This window comes from Dendrobates tinctorius, unplaced genomic scaffold, assembly GCF_039654945.1.
Source record: "Dendrobates tinctorius isolate UK_male_01 unplaced genomic scaffold, ASM3965494v1 ptg000129l, whole genome shotgun sequence".
Lineage (NCBI taxonomy): Eukaryota > Metazoa > Chordata > Amphibia > Anura > Dendrobatidae > Dendrobates > Dendrobates tinctorius.
The window spans coordinates 43,849,902-43,868,954 of NW_027361797.1; the positions used below are offsets into that span (position 1 = coordinate 43,849,902).

At 43.0% G+C, this 19,053-nt stretch overlaps 1 protein-coding gene across 2 annotated transcripts in view; it reads right to left on the reverse strand.

The window, feature by feature from the left end:
• The window catches only part of LMTK2 (lemur tyrosine kinase 2), a 75,424-nt gene that overhangs the window by 14,986 nt on the left and 41,385 nt on the right, over nucleotides 1–19,053 (reverse strand). For both annotated transcript variants that reach the window (XM_073543060.1, XM_073543061.1), the window contains 5 exons: nucleotides 18,762–18,849; nucleotides 11,927–12,060; nucleotides 2,676–2,760; nucleotides 555–676; nucleotides 255–404 (listed from right to left, as the gene is read on the reverse strand). In XM_073543060.1, the coding sequence (XP_073399161.1) occupies nucleotides 255–404; nucleotides 555–676; nucleotides 2,676–2,760; nucleotides 11,927–12,060; nucleotides 18,762–18,849 (579 nt within the window). The remainder of the gene's footprint in view (nucleotides 1–254; nucleotides 405–554; nucleotides 677–2,675; nucleotides 2,761–11,926; nucleotides 12,061–18,761; nucleotides 18,850–19,053) is intronic.

Below are 19,053 nucleotides of genomic sequence, written 5' to 3' on the forward strand. Positions count from 1 at the left end.
GATCTTAAAAGGGTCTTTTTCTCCAAGCGGGTTTTTCTCTTGTGAGGCGTCAAAATATTGCAAAGTACCCCTTTAATAGTGAGTTTAATGGAAAGTATCAGACTTTTAGTTGGTATGGAGGCACGGGCAGCAAGAAATAAAAAAAAAAAAAAAAAAATATAAAGAGAATACACTCCAACACTGGAAGAAAAGGTGGAAGAGAAGAATGGCTACTGGAACAAGATGGAGCTGCTCCACAAGAACAAGGGTCTTACCATCTGTCTTCATATGGCTGTTCAAGTAGAGGTTTAGGAAGTTTAACTTCTTTTTCTTTTATAACATAGGTTAAGACCTCGTTGTCCGACAGTTCAGCATAAGGAGTGGCGCAGCTATCGAAAAGTTCCCACAGAGTTACACCGAGAGACCTAGAAGGAAAATAAATGGAGAATATTAGCGCCAATACAATTCAATCTGAAATTCTAGAAGAAATTTACATTTGAGAGGAAAAACAGCACTGCTCGGTAGTCCAAAAAGTAAAATTGGTCGTCTGCAGCTTCCCTTGACTCAGGACGTACCATATATTGCTGGCACGGGTTTGATCGGCAACTATTACTCTTTCTTGAAACAAAGTTACTAGCTCTGGCGCCGTCCATCGCACTGGGATACATTTATCTTCAGAGGTCTCCATGTAGTCTTCCTACAAATTATTTAAGAAAAAGAAAGAAAAGATTTAAAAAAAAAAAAAAAAAAAAAGGACACTTGCAAGCAAAGACACCAGTACAGATCAGCTTTACATTGTATGAGGGAGACATACAGTACGCTCCCTGATATTTATTAGGCTTATATATTACGTTTGATTACTCGTTTGATGTGCAACTGGTGCCCATAAAAAAAAAAAAAAAAAAAAGAAAGGGGAAAAAAATCTGCTTGCGGATGAGACCGTTTACTTTTTCCATTTGCACAGCGCCGTCCATGGCACTAAACTGTCTGCAGCATGGTCTCAGCATTAGGGCGCTGCTGCCACCTAGTGACCAGATAATAAACTACACCACAATTACACACCTAGAGAACCTTTGCTTAATAATTCTCACCATATAGGTAAAGTAGAAAATCTTGAGGCTGTGTGCACACGATGCACATTTGCTGCAGTTCCGCAGCGGATTTTACCGCGCAGAAACGTTGCATATCTGCATTGTGATGTACAGTAGCCTTAAAATCAATGGAAAAAAAAAACGCTGTGCAGACGCTGCAGATTTTTCCGCGTGGTTTTCCCGCAGTACAAAATCCGCAGCATGTTACTTCTTTTGTGCGGTTTTCCATCTCCCCTGTCACCAAATCCGCAGGGGGAAAACCGCAGTGGAAAACCGCAAGAAAACCGCCTGAAAAATGGAAGACCTGCACGGAAAAATCCGCAGGGCCAAAAAGTACGTGTGCACTCAGCCTTAGGAGCTCAAACACTGTAGACAAGCTCGCACAAAGGAGTAATGGGGGGAAGCTATTGATATAACGCAAGCTATAGTCTCCCTGGAAAACCGCTCCTGCTCCAGTGCTCTCTGCCAGACCACAAGTGATCACGGCCACTTGACCCCCGGTGGGCAGCAGGGTCGAGACACTGGAGGTCAGACAGCCATCGTTCCCTAGTCCACCTTTTCTGATGTATAAGCAGGCGACCAGAATTAGAGTTTGCAGCGGATTTTCCTTTCCAATCTACTTTACAAGCCCCTTACGGCACCTCCCATGGAGCAGAAGCCATTACAGCCTGTGGGTCACAGCTGTCACTTATGTCAGACAATTTTAGATTACTTGGGGACAATACTGGTAATATAACAAAGTAAGCGCACACTGCTTTGGTCACCACTACTGGGTGCATATGCACAGGAGGGTAAATGTCCATCAGTGGCTATGGGCTGGATGGAAAACACCACATCCATTCACCATAAGATGCCACTAAACACACACCTTCCTATACGGGGTTATAAACAGGATCCAGGCACATATCAAACACATGGAGACCAAAAGAAAACCCTTGTAGGGTTTGACCTGAAAATAGGGGCTTATGGCAGCATTAAAGCATACCCCAGAAGAAAATTATACTTTTGGCACGTCATAAGCATTACTTACCTACTGAAGCACCTGCTGCTCTGTTTTTTTGCAATTATTTTTTTTTTTTTTTATATGGGGGCAGTAGTGACCATAGAGATGAGCATTTATCGATTTGCAGAGACCTGGACCGTTCCTCCTACCTGCTGGTATCCATGGGGCCTCTGCTAATCAGTAGTCCTGACATCATTATAATCTGAAGAGGTCGCACGGCTCCCATCTGGTGGTCACTGAACCAGGGTCCTGCAAAACTATTTGCTCCTCTAGTCACTGCTGCAGCCGACCAGCAGCCACGATGATCATGTAGACTGGCTGGGAGCAGCAGAGACGTGGCCATGCTTTCCTCAGGTAGTACAAGCAAAGAGGAGAGTGGGGAGAAGCACAAAATACTGCACAGAGGTCTCAGTGGTAGGTCAATATTTCAATATAGACATAATTGGGGCATTCTCATGGTGCATTATTGATGATCCTTTAGTTCGCATGCTGCACTTAATGGGCACAACCATCCAATATTCGATTTTAACAAAACCTATAATGACTGAGGTATGACAGAGGGAAGCCATGAGACTACACATATGCAGTTCTTACATACATACCTTATACCTACTGAATCCTATACCGTAGTCGCCGATTTTTACTGTTAAGTCAGATGTCACGAAGCAATTTCGTAGAGCCAGGTCACTGAAAAACAAAAATGGGGTCAAATAAATGAGAGGTGGAAGAAAAAAAAAAAAACAAAAAAAAAAAAAACACAATGTCAATCTACTGCAGGCCGGTATGGATACACTTTAATGAAAAGCCATGTCTGTGCAGTCGTGAAGACAATCTGGGCCGTTATGTCAGCCAGTCTATCTTTCAGCACAACGTCAGTACAAGTAAACATTTCTAAGAAATTCTTCCCTCATAGGATATTGTAGACAGGCTAAACCTAAACCACACAAGGAGGGAGCTCAGCAGAGCATTCAGGTGCAAGATTTAACCTTTTCATATTGCAAAACACGTGACCCAGGAAATACCATTGTGATCTCTTCACCGCAGCCAGTGATCCGCTGCTTTGGTCCCAGGCCATGCTGTTAGACACAATCTTTAACCATGAAGTGGTTAAAAAAAAAAAAAAAAAAAAAAAACCACGGGCGACACAGACATTGCTTAAAGGGGTTACTATGTTTGGACATTTGCTTATAGCCACGAGACATGCAGGAGCAGGGACTCGAACATATTTTTCAAGCACGTAGAAGACACTGTTAACACCAGAGCATGCTCAGATAACACCTTACCCTAGCCAAAAAAAAATAAAAAATGTGCCCCCAAACATCCATCCATCCACACGCTCACTCTTATCCCATGTAAAACTGGTAGGTTGAACCTACGGTCATCTAATGTGTGTGAACATGGTTACCAAATCTTGGCCAAAATAGGGATTTTTGCATACTCACCGTAAAATCCTTCTCCGAGCCACTCATTGGGGGACACAGACCAAGGCAGAACCATAACACCCATGATCTGTGTCCCCCAATGAGGCGAAGGAGAAAACAGGTTTACCCGGCAAATAGTAATGCACATGACTATGCTGGGTGAGGGTATCTGGAGAGACTGCAATCATTCACCATCAACAACAAAATCACTGATGCTGGAGACTTCCCTGTAACTCAGACAGCACCATGATAATGCTGCTGGAAGTAGACAGGAGTGGGAGCCCTCACGTGAGCATGTACGACACCCACTGGACATCACATTATTATTAGACACGATGGATGCACAGCCGCCAACACATACGCAGAAAACTTGCGCAAGGACAGACCACCATTTCAGACTATGCAAACAAGCAAAGGGTCTGGTCACACAACTTTTGACTTGGATTTTTGCATTTTGAAGCTGGTCCGCTTCATAATCCATGTTAAAACCCTGTGTGAACAGCAGGGCTGTGGAGTCGGTGAGCCAAATCTGCGACTCCAACTCCTCAATCCCACATATATTGTTTATATTTAAGTGAAAAATTTATTGTAGTACAATGTGAACATCAGACGTTTAATCATTTTTATGATACAATAATCAAGACATTTACAACATAATACAGTGCCTACAAGTAGTATTCAACCCCCTGCAGATTTAGCAGGTTTGATAAGATGCAAATAAGTTAGAGCCTTCAAACTTCACACAAGAGCAGGATTTATTAACAGATGCATAAATCTTACAAACCAAAAAGTTATGTTGCTCAGTTAAATTTTAATAAATTTTAAACATACAAGTGTGGGTCAATTATTCTTCAACCCCTAGGTTTAATATTTTGTGGAATAACCCTTGTTTGCAATTACAGCTAATAATCGTCTTTTATAAGACCTGATCAGGCCGGCACAGGTCTCTGGAGTTATCTTGGCCCACTCCTCCATGCAGATCTTCTCCAAGTTATCTAGGTTCTTTGGGTGTCTCATGTGGACTTTAATCTTGAGCTCCTTCCACAAGTTTTCAATTGGGTTAAGGTCAGGAGACTGACTAGGCCACTCCAACACCTTGATTTTTTGCCTCTTGAACCAGGCCTTGGTTTTCTTGGCTGTGTGCTTTGGGTCGTTGTCTTGTTGAAAGATGAAATGACGACCCATCTTAAGATCCTTGATGGAGGAGCGGAGGTTCTTGGCCAAAATCTCCAGGTAGGCCGTGCTATCCATCTTCCCATGGATGCGGACCAGATGGCCAGGCCCCTTGGCTGAGAAACAGCCCCACAGCATGATGCTGCCACCACCACTGTAGGGATGGTATTCTTGGGGTCGTATGCAGTGCCATCCAGTCTCCAAACGTCACGTGTGTGGTTGGCACCAAAGATCTCGATCTTGGTCTCATCAGACCAGAGAACCTTGAACCAGTCTGTCTCAGAGTCCTCCAAGTGATCATGAGCAAACTGTAGACGAGCCTTGACATGACGCTTTGAAAGTAAAGGTACCTTACAGGCTCGTCTGGAACGGAGACCATTGCGGTGGAGTACGTTACTTATGGTATTGACTGAAACCAATGTCCCCACTGCCATGAGATCTTCCCGGAACTCCTTCCTTGTTGTCCTTGGGTTAGCCTTGACTCTTCGGACAAGCCTGGCCTCGGCACAGGAGGAAACTTTCAAAGGCTGTCCAGGCCGTGGAAGGCTAACAGTAGTTCCATAAGCCTTCCACTTCCGGATGATGCTCCCAACAGTGGAGACAGGTAGGCCCAACTCCTTGGAAAGGGTTTTGTACCCCTTGCCAGCCTTGTGACCCTCCACGATCTTGTCTGATGGCCTTGGAATGCTCCTTTGTCTTTCCCATGTTGACCATGTATGAGTGCTGTTCACAAGTTTGGGGAGGGTCTTAAATAGTCAGAAAAGGCTGGAAAAAGAGATAATTAATCCAAACATGTGAAGCTCATTGTTCTTTGTGCCTGAAATACTTCTTAATACTTTAGGGGAACCAAACAGAATTCTGGTGGTTTGAGGGGTTGAATAATAAATGACCCTCTGAATAAACTTTTCACAATTTAAAAAAAAATTAAACAAAGAAATAACATTCTTTTTTGCTGCAGTGCATTTCACACTTCCAGGCTGATCTACAGTCCAAATGTCACAATGCCAAGTTAATTCCGAATGTGTAAACCTGCTAAATCTGCAGGGGGTTGAATACTACTTGTAGGCACTGTATATATTTATTGGAATACAACTTTAGAACACAAAAAACTAATTGTAAATATGTAATACACTATGTATCGATTACATATACATACTGTATTTTTCGCTTAGTAATACGCACTTTTTCCCCCCCAAATTTGGGGGGAAAATAGGGGTGTGTCTTACAATGCAAACATACCTTTTATTGTGCTGCCGCTGCAGGTGTCCGTTACTTGCCGCCACAGCGCTGGGTCCTCCGGGTGCTGCCGCCGCCACGCTGTGTCCCCCGGTGCCTGCCGCCACCGCCGGGCTCTGTCCTGTGCTGCGTGGGGGGCTCTGCCGTTCCATCCATGCCTGTGCGGTGGCTTGCTTCCTGGAAAATAGCCGCCGCGCAGATGGAGATCTCGGCACTGAAATCTCAGGAGATGGATGGAACGGCAGAACCCCCCACGCAGCACAGGACAGAGCCCGGCGGCAGCACCCGAGGGACCCAGCGCGGCGGCAGCACCCCGGGGACAGAGTGGGCGACAGTACCAGGGGACAGAGCGGTAAGCAATAAGACGCCTGGATTATAAGAAGCACCACCATTTTATTAAAAAATGTTTTTTCCTATTTTTCTCCTCAAAGTTTGGGGTGCGTCTTATAAAGCGAAAAATACGGATAGATATATATATATATATATATATATATATATATATATACACATACACACATATATACACACTATGCAAGTGGCAAAAAACAGTTTTCAACAAAAACAAACTAAATAACATTTGTGCAGTCTATGAATTTGTTCTAAGAAATAGAATTGCCTCCATCAGATCCTCCTTCATAGAGGACCTCAAATCTGACCTAATAATTTTAAGGCCAGAGTACAACCTCTCTACACTAAATTGGGTTGGAGGCAAAGCCGTAACCACATGGGAACATCTCTAACAATTTCAGTTTTGATGAACGGTTGAATTTTTCTTTTTCTTTGAGAGCAAGTGAAACATTTTGCTGAAATATGGTCAATCTGCTTGCTAAAGGAGACGGAGTGAAGTCTTTTTCCTTGCGGCAACGCTTTGCCTGCTCCATATCATCCAAATACTTGTCATAGTCAAACTCCTCATCTGATGAAGATATGGCAGCAGTAGCACTGTCAGGACCCAAGTCCTCTTGCGCCTGGCAGTCCTCCTGTAGGCCAGTCATCCAAACTGCTACCTCAGAGCTTCTTTTCCTTTAGTAAGCTGTTGATCATCCAGCAATATACGATGACTTGGGTCCACATAAACAGCTGCCAGAAAAATGTTATTTTCGAATAGCTGTGTCTCTCTCTCTGTTTCATTGAAGCAGAAAGGCCAGCTGCGATTAAACCTCCTCTTTGGGACAGGCAAAATAGCAAGTTCTTCCACTCGCTTATGAAAATGCCAGGAGTTAAATCCTCAGCTTGTAATTTTTTAGTCACTGTAAATGGGTGATTAAGCAATTCCTTCAACTCAGCCACCTGTGTCCATTGACCTTCATTTAGGGTTACCTGAGGGTTCGCCACATCTATAAGAAACTGTTTTAGTTCAAGCAATCGCTCAATCATTAAATAAGTGCTGCCCCACCGAGTGGCTTGATCGACAATTGCCCCCTTCCCAGCACGTCTCTTCAAGATGGAATCAATTTTAGGGGTTCTGGCGGCAATAACCAATTTCCTCACTTTTCCAATCAGATTTCCAGCATGTCCCTCTTGCAGACTATCTCTTATTGCCAGCGGCAGCGTGTGCACAACTTTCTCACTTTTTCCAGCTCGGGAATCGGATCCTGTGCAGGGCAGGCACCCCTCCCCCTCCTCTCTCTGGTGAAGACAGGTAATGTGCACTAAAAACCAGGGTTAGGGTGGAGCGGGACAGCAAAAGCCGCCATTTCTCACACAGGGTCCATCCTGATTGCAGTGGATTTACATTTACCATTTGCAAACTGCAGGGTATTTGCTCATTTTGGTTTTATCCTTGGTTCTCTTTAAAGCCGTGTAGCATGAACCCAATAACCCATATAGTATAGCCAAGGAAACCCATACTGACCCTAAAGCGGGAGTCACACATAGCTAGCAAGATTGCTGCAGAGTCACAACTTTTGTGACAACAGCAATCAGCGACCGGCCACCTGCCGGTATCGCTGATAGAAACCTCTGGACATATTTTTCGTCGCTGGTCTCCCGCTGGCCAGCTCGCATCGCTGCGTGTGACAGGCGGGAGACCAGCGATCAGCTGTAAAAAATAATAAAATAAAAAAAAAAAAAATATTGTTATTCTCACCTTCCGACGTCCCGCGCAGCCATCCCGCCTCTCTCCACGCTCCCGGTCCCAGTGATCCTTTGCACGAATGACCGCGAGACCGTGACATTCTCGCAGTAATTCTTGCAAAGGATTACTGGGACCGGGAGTGTGGAGAGAGGCGGGATGGCTGCGCGGGACGTCGGAAGGTGAGAATAATATTTTTTATTTTAATTCTATTTTTTTACAGGGATATGGCATCAGCGCTAATGAACACAGCGATGCCGGGCGCTCGGCATCGCTGTGCTGATCGCTGGTGAAGCTGTCTGTTTGACAGCTCACCAGCGATCACATAGCGACTTACCAGCGATCCTGACACGTTGATATCGTTGTCAGGATCGCTGGTAAGTCGCTATGTGTGACTCCAGCGTTACTCAGGCCACTGGTAGAGAGCGCAGACTTTCGACCACATGGCAACAACGACCGATTCAGATGTATAACGAATGTCTAATGTAAAGTGTTATCATCAACACACAGATATCAGATGGCGCCGACACAGTTTCTGTAAGTGGAGACGCTGATTAGCCTCAGCCGGGCTTACACCGAATGCATCCCCGCTGTGATGTACATACGATGGTATGGGATCCCACATCTAGGACACATTCATCTGAGTGATCTAAAAGGGGTTTTACACATAGCGATATCGCTAGCAATATCGCTATAACGTCACCGATTTTGTGACGTTATAGCGATATCGCTATGTGTGATACTTACCTCCGACCGGCTCCCCCGCTGTCTGTCGCTGATCGCGCGAGATCGGTCGGCTACATTTCTCGTCGGGCGCTTCCTGCTGGCGCCGACGAGCGACGCGTGGAGGCGGGCGGGGAGGACGTCAGGATCGCTGCGTCTGAAAGGTAAGCATCGTCCTCTGTATCGCTGCTGCATCGCTGTGAGATCTGCCTGTGTGGCAGCTCACTAGCGATCATTTAGCGATGCACCAGCGATCCTGACCGGGTCGTATCGTGGTCGGGATCGCTGGTGCATCGCTAAATGTAAAGGGGCCTTAAGTCTTCACTACGAGGACGTTTTGTTTTTTCACATTTGATCTCATATACGCCTTTCTAACCATTTAGATCGGATCCTCATGGTAACTCCTTATGCACAGAAGTCCAGCACAAGGCCACGGTATATAAATGCAACACATCTGGTTTTGGAGAAGAAAACATTTGTTACTGCGCTTAGTAAAACATATCTTCAGTGAGCTGATGGTACAGACCTACGAACTACGAAGCCCAGAAACAAAATGTGTGCTCCCAGCGTACATGCTGTTCCTCGACCAAGATGCCCAGAGCGTGGTCTATACGGCATGTCGGAGTTCATAAACCAAGAGGTCAGTAAATCCACTCCAAACCAAGTGTCTTATGTCTACTGTTAGTAAAGAATGGCAACGAGAGCTTCGACAGGCCACAGATTAGGTATCCGCACACTGAAATAATCCATACCAGGGTAAGTGATGTACCAGCACAAGGTGCCTCAGTAACTCCCCGCTGTTCCTTAGAAGAAACCAAAGAACGTAGCCAAATTGGTCATCTTTCCCCCATCTCACATGACCCCCCCCCCCCCCCACAGACCTATCCATTAAAGTAAATGGCTGCCCACTCTCCCAGTCCCACAAGCTCGCTGCCTCAGGGGTTATCCTTGACACTGATCTCTCTTTCAAACCACATATCCACGCCCTTTCCACTTCCTGCCGACTTCAACTCAAAAATAATTAACGGATCCGTACATTCCTCAACCAAGAATCTGCAAAAACCCTAGTCCATGCCCTCATCATATCCCGCCTTGACTACTGCAACCTCCTGTTCTGTGGCCTCCACTTTGACACGCTCACACCCCTCCAATCTATTCTAAGCTCTGCTGCCCGACTAATTCACCTGTCCCCCCGCTATTCCCCGGCCTCTCCCCTCTGTCAATCCCTGCACTGGCTCCCCATTACCCAAAGACTCCAGTTCAAAACACTAATCATGACATACAAAGCCATCCACAACCTGAGTCCTCCGTACATCTGTGACCTCGTCTCCCGGTACTTACCTGCACAAAACCTTCGATCCTCACAAGATCTCCTTCTCTACTCCCCTCTTCCCACAATCGCATACAAGATTTCTCCCGCACATCCCCCCTCCCTACTCTGGAACTCTCTACCACAACATATCAGACTCTCGCCTACCATGGAAACCTTCAAAAAGAACCTGAAGACCTACAACTTCCGACAAGCCTACAACCTGCAGTAACCACCCATCCATGACCAGCTCTTCCCTCGCCTACTGTATCCTCACCCATCCCTTGTAGATTGTGAGCCCTCGCGGGCAGGGTCCTCCCTCCTCCTGTACCAGTCGTGACTTGTATTGTGTAAGATTACTGTACTTGTATGTATTATGTATACCCCTCCTCACATGTAAAGCGCCATGGAATAAATGGCATAATAAGGCTATATAGCCCTAAAGTCTGCTGAAACCCGTCCTCATGCGGTGGCCATAGGTTACAGACGTATAGATAAGTGGAACATTCTGCTGTAAAACGGTTGCATGTTTTTTTCCTTAATGCGATAGTCGGTATGTGCCACCATGGAGCACTTCTGTGCATCAGATAAAAGTGCAGTAATTCATTAACACTAACATTTTCCAAACAGTCAACCCAGAAGACAACACAGCAGCATTATGCAGCACAGGTCTTGGCCAAAGCAGACCTTGGTTTGCCACAAATTACAACATCAAGGAACATAAAGGAGGTGACAGATTTCCTTTTAAAGTTTAACTACCACTGTGTAAGACTTCATGTTATAGATGCCATATAGTGATGCTGACCAGATCCTAAGAGCGCCACCGGTCAAAACACCACTCTGAAGTGAACGGCTCCTGCATGATGTGTGCACAGAGCGGGGTACAAGTTCACTAGTAAGTCTATGGGCCTGCATGTTCACCATCACAGCAGTGTATGGACTTGCTACTGTTTCCATAGACCGCTCAAAGAGAGGCACTTTGATCATTAGGATTCTTCTTTCTACCCAATATCTGGCCAATCAGCAACATTGTGTAGAGCCTAGAATATATAGAAAGTTTTATAAAACGGTAATTACACTTGGGGTAGACTAGGTTAGTAAACCCAGTGTCATACACACTACTATGGACTATTCCTCTAGGACGGTCCTTTGATCAGAAGCTCTCCGTCATGGTGGAATCCATTACATACAGCGTCTCTTGTATTGGCAGATCTTTCCTGTCCCGCATTACACAGCGAGAACACTGATTCGAGTAGGGACAGTGTAATGCTTAAATGTTGTCCGTCTGAAACTTTTACACCCCATAACGCATAGGACTGTGGGATGTAGAAGTATGACATATCACCCCAAAGCGATGCTCCAGCATAGAGAAAACAAGTTTGGAAGATGCACTCCCCGATCCTCAGCCTCACGCTGTATTCCCTGCATAGTGCCAATCTCCTCCGGCTGATTGACAGGTCGTTGGCTCTTCTACACGGCAGAGAATAAAGCGTGATGATGCAGAACTGCAAGTGCATCGCAACAAGAGGTTTTCCGATCACCTCTCCACCGATGGTGGCACATGTATGAAGCCCAAGGGTAAAAGCTGGATGAAGATCCCATTGGTGGGATGTACACTTGCTCTACAATTAAGGTGAACGCTGGGGAAATGAATGAGATGGGCAAACTTTTCTAAAGAGGTTGTCTGGTGGCAAATTATCACCTACCCACAGGATAGTGGATAATTTGCCGAACAGTGGGTGTCCCTATCCTGTGGAACAGTACGCTTGTTTTCAGACAAAGTTTCTCACCATTCCTAGAAAAGCAGGGCTACTTGTCCTTTGGAAGATGAAATATGGATTTTATTTTACTATTAAATACAACAAATATTACATTATGTGTACTAAAAAGTCTCTACAGCGTGTAATGTGAACATACCAGTGTACAAAATTGTGTTTGTGCATGACGGCCAGGCCAGCAGCGATTTCACACGCCATGCGCTGCAGCAGCAGAATCTCCGTGTCCCCGCTCAGTTTCTCCTTCTCATTACTCAAATAGGTCTTCAGGTCACCCTGCAACAGAAAGCAACAGCTCGTTGTTAGCTTGTTCATCTGCTGATTGCACTTCAGAGATGCTTAAAAAGCAGCAACTAAATACATTACTTAGAAATAATCAGTCAACAGGGTTATTATTAGTAAAGTTGTCCGGCTTATTAGTCTTCAACTCATCAAGTGTCGTGTTTCCCAAAGGCGCGCACACAGCACTCTTCATTTTATGGGTAATTATGGGTTCTTGTCGCTTACATCACAATTTCACCCATGTGCCTTGACCGAATGCGTGAATAAAAAAAAAAAAAAAAAAAAAAAAAAAATATAAATAAAAAAATCACAGCACGGGCAACGGAGACCACATAGATATGGTGCGAGAAAGTCACAGTCCAAGCTTTATGACGTGCACACAAGACGCTGGAAACTCTTCCTAAAATACAATATCTACCAGATATCCCTTATTTTTTTCTTTTACCTGGACTAGAAGAATTTTCCAATGGGTTTGTGGGCTACAGGAGAGTTCAGGAGCCATTTGTGCTCACAGTCAGCAGAGGTCGAGCACGTCCACCATAGACGTCGCAAGGTAAGCTGCATGAACACTAATAAGGTTCCGTCCTCTTCCCCTTTTTGTTGGAAGGGCCACCCTACCAGTAAGCCGATCACACCGAGTCTACTGGCAAGGACCACCAGTCATTTTCTGTAAACTTTTGTATCCCAACGATTCCTCTGGAGCATCATAGGAAATTATTAATTCGAGCACACAAAATGTGCATTAAAAAGCCAGTACTGCAACCAAAAATACATCTCACATGCAATCGCCAAAATTATATTTAACTGACTTGTATAATGACATTAATTCCTTAGCACCTCACAGACATCATTACTGTCCCCATTGGGGCTCACAGTGTACATTCCCTATCATAACACACAAACTCTTTCCAGATGATGGCTTTGGTAGGATTTGTACCCAGGACCTCAGCGCTATTAACCACTGAACCACCATGCGAATATCTATACAAGATTTTGCTCTGATGGAAATCGGTAGTTACATGTTGGAGAACTCCGAGGATGGTGACCGTGAGAGGCATAACCAGAGGCTCCTGGGCCCTAAAGCAATCTATACCCCTACTCCCATGTGCTATTTCTAGAGTCCTAGGCGGCAGAGAAGCCTTTCCGCTCCCTGAGGCGCCATGACGAGTGCTGTAAATACAGTACAGTTGACTGATGTCTGTCCCAAGAATCAGACCCCCACTGATTTAATATGGATTGCCCAAGCTTACTCCTAAGCCCTTCTAGGAAACATCAAACCTCCAGATAGCAAGTTCTGTCCTGCAATCTGCCAACAATTATGTCACAAGGTGTTGTGTCTGTGCCATCTGCAACAGGAGCCAGCTGCTCTACACAGTTAGGCTCCTGCTGCGTGTGCTGGAAACGGACCTAGCTCCTATCCTTTAATTTCCGATACCACTGTCAATAGTGGCACGTACAAATCGCTCCTGTCAGGTTGTCTGCACCCTCACAGTGTAAGGTAGGGTGATGAGGGTTGCTATGGCAAGGAGGCCTAACAATCTCCTAATTTCTGCTATATCCCTCAACCCATCAGGTACCTCCGAAGGTTGTATCTATCAGGTTCAAACATTGACAGGCAAGGTATTACACTGCAAAGTAGTACAGTGTATCACTGCAATCAAAAGAATGCATAGTCAAGCCCCTTGTAGAACTATTAAGAATTATATTTATAATATTTGTACATATATAAGTCACCCCCTCACGAAGGAAGATGTCGAAACGCGCGTCGAGGATGCTTCCGCACCACTCACCATCCACCCACTGTCATACAGGTACAGCGTTCTAACGTCTTACTATATATCATTGGTATAGCCTGCTTGCAACCTCTAATATATCTCATATCCGTTACTCTACAGGGACCACTTGGTCTCAAAACCTATTTGCACATACACCTTAATCAGCCATCTAAGCGGCTTACAGATACATGTCCCGCTTTCCAGACTGCCTGCTTGCATTAATAGAATTCTGTGCCCAATATACTTGGATGAGTGGATACTATTACAATGGATCTACACTATAGCACTTCTGCACTTAGTAATATGGATAAACAATTATTCAATAGATCATTTTAATAGTCTGCACATATTCCTTTTATTAATTATACCAATTATGTTTTTCATAAGTATAACTTTTCCTATCCGAGTCATGCTGAATTATGTCTGCTGCACTAATTGCCATTTCCCCCGCCCTCACGTTTTATTGTATTGCCTAATAAAGTTGTATACGTTATTCATTTATTTTGGACTTGCATTCTCCTTTTTTTCTTACTATTAGAGATTATATTGCTATCTATATAGATTTACTAAACTTTTTCTTTCAATTTGCCTACCAAAGAGTGTAAGTGATCAAAAAGTAGCATATGCCACAAAGATTGCACAAATGAAAACCACACACAATAAGCCCTCACACAGCTCCTCTGACAGAAAGTAGTAAAAAACGTATAGATCGCGGACAATCGAGACACAAAAACAAGTGATTTTTTTCCTTAAGTGTATATTATACACGAGAACAAAAAAAATACAGTAAATTTGCCATCGCCATATTCACATTTGGCCAGAAAATAAAGTGAAGAGTGTGCAGCGCAACGAATAGCATAAAAAAAAAAAAGTAACAGAGGCTGAATTTCTGTTTTTTTATATACCTCCCAATAAACAGTTAATGAAAGGTCTTTCGTGCTTTATATGTACACCAAATGATTACAATTAATCAGGAAAAAAAAAGAAAAAAAAGAAAAGGAAAACCCTCATACACAAGTCACCAAAAACAAAAATGTGTATAATTTGTTTTATGACGCAAAAAGTCAATCCATAAATGTAGTGCTCCGGGGCTTCTTTCTTGCATCCCCTTCCACAAGCTGCACATCTTCTATACAGTGCACTGTGCTTCCCTGTGGATCCTCCTTCTGTTCTCTTCAAACTCCACTCTGCTTCCTCCTCCGCTGTGCTCTGCTACCAATCCCATCAGCACAGTGTGACCAGCTACAGCCAGTAACATTTATACTTGCTCTGGTGGTAACACTAATTATCCTATAGTCTCCCAGATGAGCTGATAGATTCTCAGTATACAGTCAGGAGAATGAAAAGTGATCTCCCTTATGTTTATTGAGTAACACTAGCTGCATAATCATCATCAACAACTGTGATAACTGCTTTCCACCCATGGGTGGTACTTCCCATGCAATCACATCATACATGCAGTTCTGGTACCCTGAAGAGAACAGAGCCATGTAATTCTCAGGGGGTCACATGAAATCTCCAATAGGGAGGAAAAACTACATAAAAAGGTAACAGTAGCTGAAATATTACATAGACTTGTGACAGAATTAAGTATTAAAAATGAACACAGAAAAAAAAAAAAACTAATTAGAGTATATTTTTGCTCTGCTGCTCTTACTGTTGAGACTACAGAGAACTTTACATAGTATGAGGTTCCAGTATTATAAGTTTAGATCACCCCCCGTCTTTTTTTTTTTGCAGCCAAGACTTATCCTTTATGCACCACTAGATGGCAGCAGACAAACACCACGAAGTAGAGAACGTTTGGCTGCTTTTACTTCCTTCCTTTTTAATCATTAACTTTGTCAAATTTCACGATGTGCAACATATTTCTTACACCATAAAGAAGCGACAGCACAATGCAAACGGTGCGCTGTCTACTATCAAATACAATGTTTCCCTAAGTGCTAAGAATGTGCACGCTTTAGGAAATAATTTATATTCCCCGAGAAGTAACACCTAAAAGATAATTAGTCATACATTTCCAGGAGGAAGAACAGAGGAATGAAGACCTCAAAAGGTCTAAATCTATTCGAGTGACCTGCAAAAACATTACAAATCCATCAGAGCTCCTGCTTCTGACTGCTCTCGCCTCACCAAACTGTTCCCTCAGTCTAAGGGACGAGTCTGTATGTGCGTGTGCGGTTGAACACAGATGATATCGATAGCGTAGAGAAGGGACAAAGTATCTACAGTCTCAGGGAGGGCAGGAAAAAAAAAAAAAAAAGACAAGGAAGTAAACACAAGAGGAATTAAGTGCAGAATAGAAGGTTTGCTGGCATTATTCAGACTCTGCCATTAAAATATCACAAACTCAATGCACAAAACCTTAAAAAGGGTTTTCTCCACGAACAAAAAATTTAATTTTAAAAGTTGACTTTAATGAATACATCTTGGCATAATTTCCATAATTGGCTGTGTTTATTAAGGAACATCTTCCTGTACTGAGATAATCTTATAAATGCGTCCCTGCTATGTACTGTGTAATGGCTGTGTCAGACCGTGCAGGAACATGGTCTGATCACACCACAGCTCCTGGGCAGGGGAGGAAGCAAGAGAGTATACAGACAGGACAGCACGGGATCACTGCTGATTCTTGTGAGACAAAATATTTCTGTTTTCAAAAAAGTTTCACCTCAAAGAATCATTTGTAATCTCCTACTGTAACGTCTGTATACTCTATCCCTCCCTGCCCAGCAGTGGTGGTGTGATCAGACCATATCCCGGCACGGTCAGACACAGCCATTACACAGTACACAGCAGGGGAACATTTATAAGATTCTCGGCACAGGAACATTTTTTTTTTTTAAACACATTTAATTGTGGAACTTATTATTCCAAGATCTATTGATTAAAATTAACTTTGTTAATATGAAAACTCCTTTAAATCTAAAAGGCAGAAGTTAAATTATAGACTTACGTGAAACCAGTGCAGGTAGTCCATAAATAGGTTTAATAGTCTCATTACCATGCTCAATTTCACAAACGCCTTTATTACACATTCTCTATTAAGAAGTGAATAAACAGCTTCAATACTGTTAAGTAAAATCAGAATGGAGGCAACACCCTTAATAAAAGGCCCCGTCTACAGACACTCCATGGCTCAAAGACTAAAAAGTCAAAAGTTACTTTTTATGGCTTTTACCAGAGGTAGTTATGCAGCACAACCTAAAGACATGATCCCCCAAAAAATTCAGTGAGCATTACCCCCTTAGAAAAGACCATAGAAATGAACATAATGAACGTACTGAATAAAAAGGCTCACATCTCAAGAACAGGAAAAAAAAACAAAAAACAAACAAACAGAGGAAGTGTCAGGAAGGAGCAAAAAGAGCACAAACTGACCACTTCTGACTTAGCGACCAATTTTCACTTTTGCACTTATTTAATTTTTATTCTCTTCTCCTAAGAGCCATAATTTAGTTTGATGTAGTCTAGAATTATATAATTTCTATCAAAGTAGTGAAAAACAGGGAACAAAAAAAAAAATCCACGTGGAACGAAAAAGTGAAAATAAGTGCAATTCCACTATTGATAAATGTTTAGTTTTGCTTTTCACAACATTCATTGTATAATAAAAATTTTCTGGAAATATGATTAAGACTAACAAACTTGCACCATTTATTTTTCTTTGAAGTAGTGAAAAGAAAACTTCAGAACTAATAAAAAAAAATAAATAAAAATAAAATAAAAATAAAAAAAGATGACGATTTGTTTCTCGAAACGTTTACAGTGTATTTTGGGCGGTGATCTGACTTTTACAGATATGACATTTTTATTGCAATACTGGCATTTTGAGTTTTTCCCCCACAGCTTTAAAGTCATGGGGAAAAAACTTTATAAACTCAGTGAAGCTAACTTTATTTTTTTTTTTTAAATCTGACAGGAAAAAAGTGGATGATTCGATTTACTTTTTTTTTTTTTTTTTTTTTTTTTAAGTCTTTTGAAATTAAAACTGCAACTCTTTGATGGCTTATATTATGCATTGCAATATCTACAGTATAGTCACATATAGGCACAGTCACCGTCTCCTTTGAAGCTTAGCCTGTGGCCGAGCTTCCCAGGAGGACCATTACGGCAGGAAAGGAGGTCTTCAGCAGGCTTTAAAAAATTAAAATGACTCTCATACAACAATCATTCCGTACGCTGCCTCCCGTGTCCAGCATCGAGCCCCTGAGTATATTATGGGCCGCAAGAATACGTTATGTCGAAACCGGTACAGCTACAGAGCTCAGTTATTGGCAGCAGCGCTGTCGATCTGATCCCCAAGAGAACCAGGGCCGGCGCCATCCCAGAGGCGAGTATAGGTGTTATTTTACTGGGGGGGTTTGGACACCGCGATTGAGAAAGGGTTGTCCGAGTAGTGTTTGAAAAAGGGAACAAACATCCTGAAATCTAACAGGAGTTGGTCCGGTTTCGGGGTGTCAGGCAGCAGGGGACCGAAAAGTAGTTGATAAAGGCAGAGTTTATCTGTCTTCTCTTTTGCCAGAAAGATAAAAATCAAATTTTCAAAATAAAAAATTACTTTATTACACTCCAAAGACCTACTGATAGGGAATTTAGACTGTGAGCCACAATAGGGACAGTGATAGTGTATGTAAAGTGCTGTGGAATATGATGGAGCTATATAAGCAGCGTATATTAAAAATAAAGTACACAAAAAAAACATAACCCCTACAAACCATGACACTTCTCATGCTCTCTTCCAACTTATCCCAGAACCTTGCCCTGTGATTTTAAGTCATGGTGTTATTTTTGCACAATCCTAAACAAAAGTTTTCTTCTCGTATCTTACAAAGCGACGCTCGTATTTTAAACCAGGTGATCATTCACGTGATCCATAAGTTAAAGGGTATTTTTATGGCGCTGTAAATAACTTACCAAGTCACAGATCTCAAACACCATGAGATAGGGCAAAGTCTCCAGGCACTGCCCGACACACTGCACAATATTTGGATGATGGAGATAGCTTGGGGAAAAAAAAAAAAAAAAAAAAAATTAATGTAATAAAAAATCTGTAGTATCACCAAGTCCAGGTTTACAGAAATAAGCCTAGATCACTATTTTAGATAACATTTGTTTAATGGATAGAAAAAAAGTGCATGGACTTGTAGCTTTTTGGCACATGCTCAGGGGTGTGTCGCTGGAAACTGTATGGTATACAGCGGCGTAT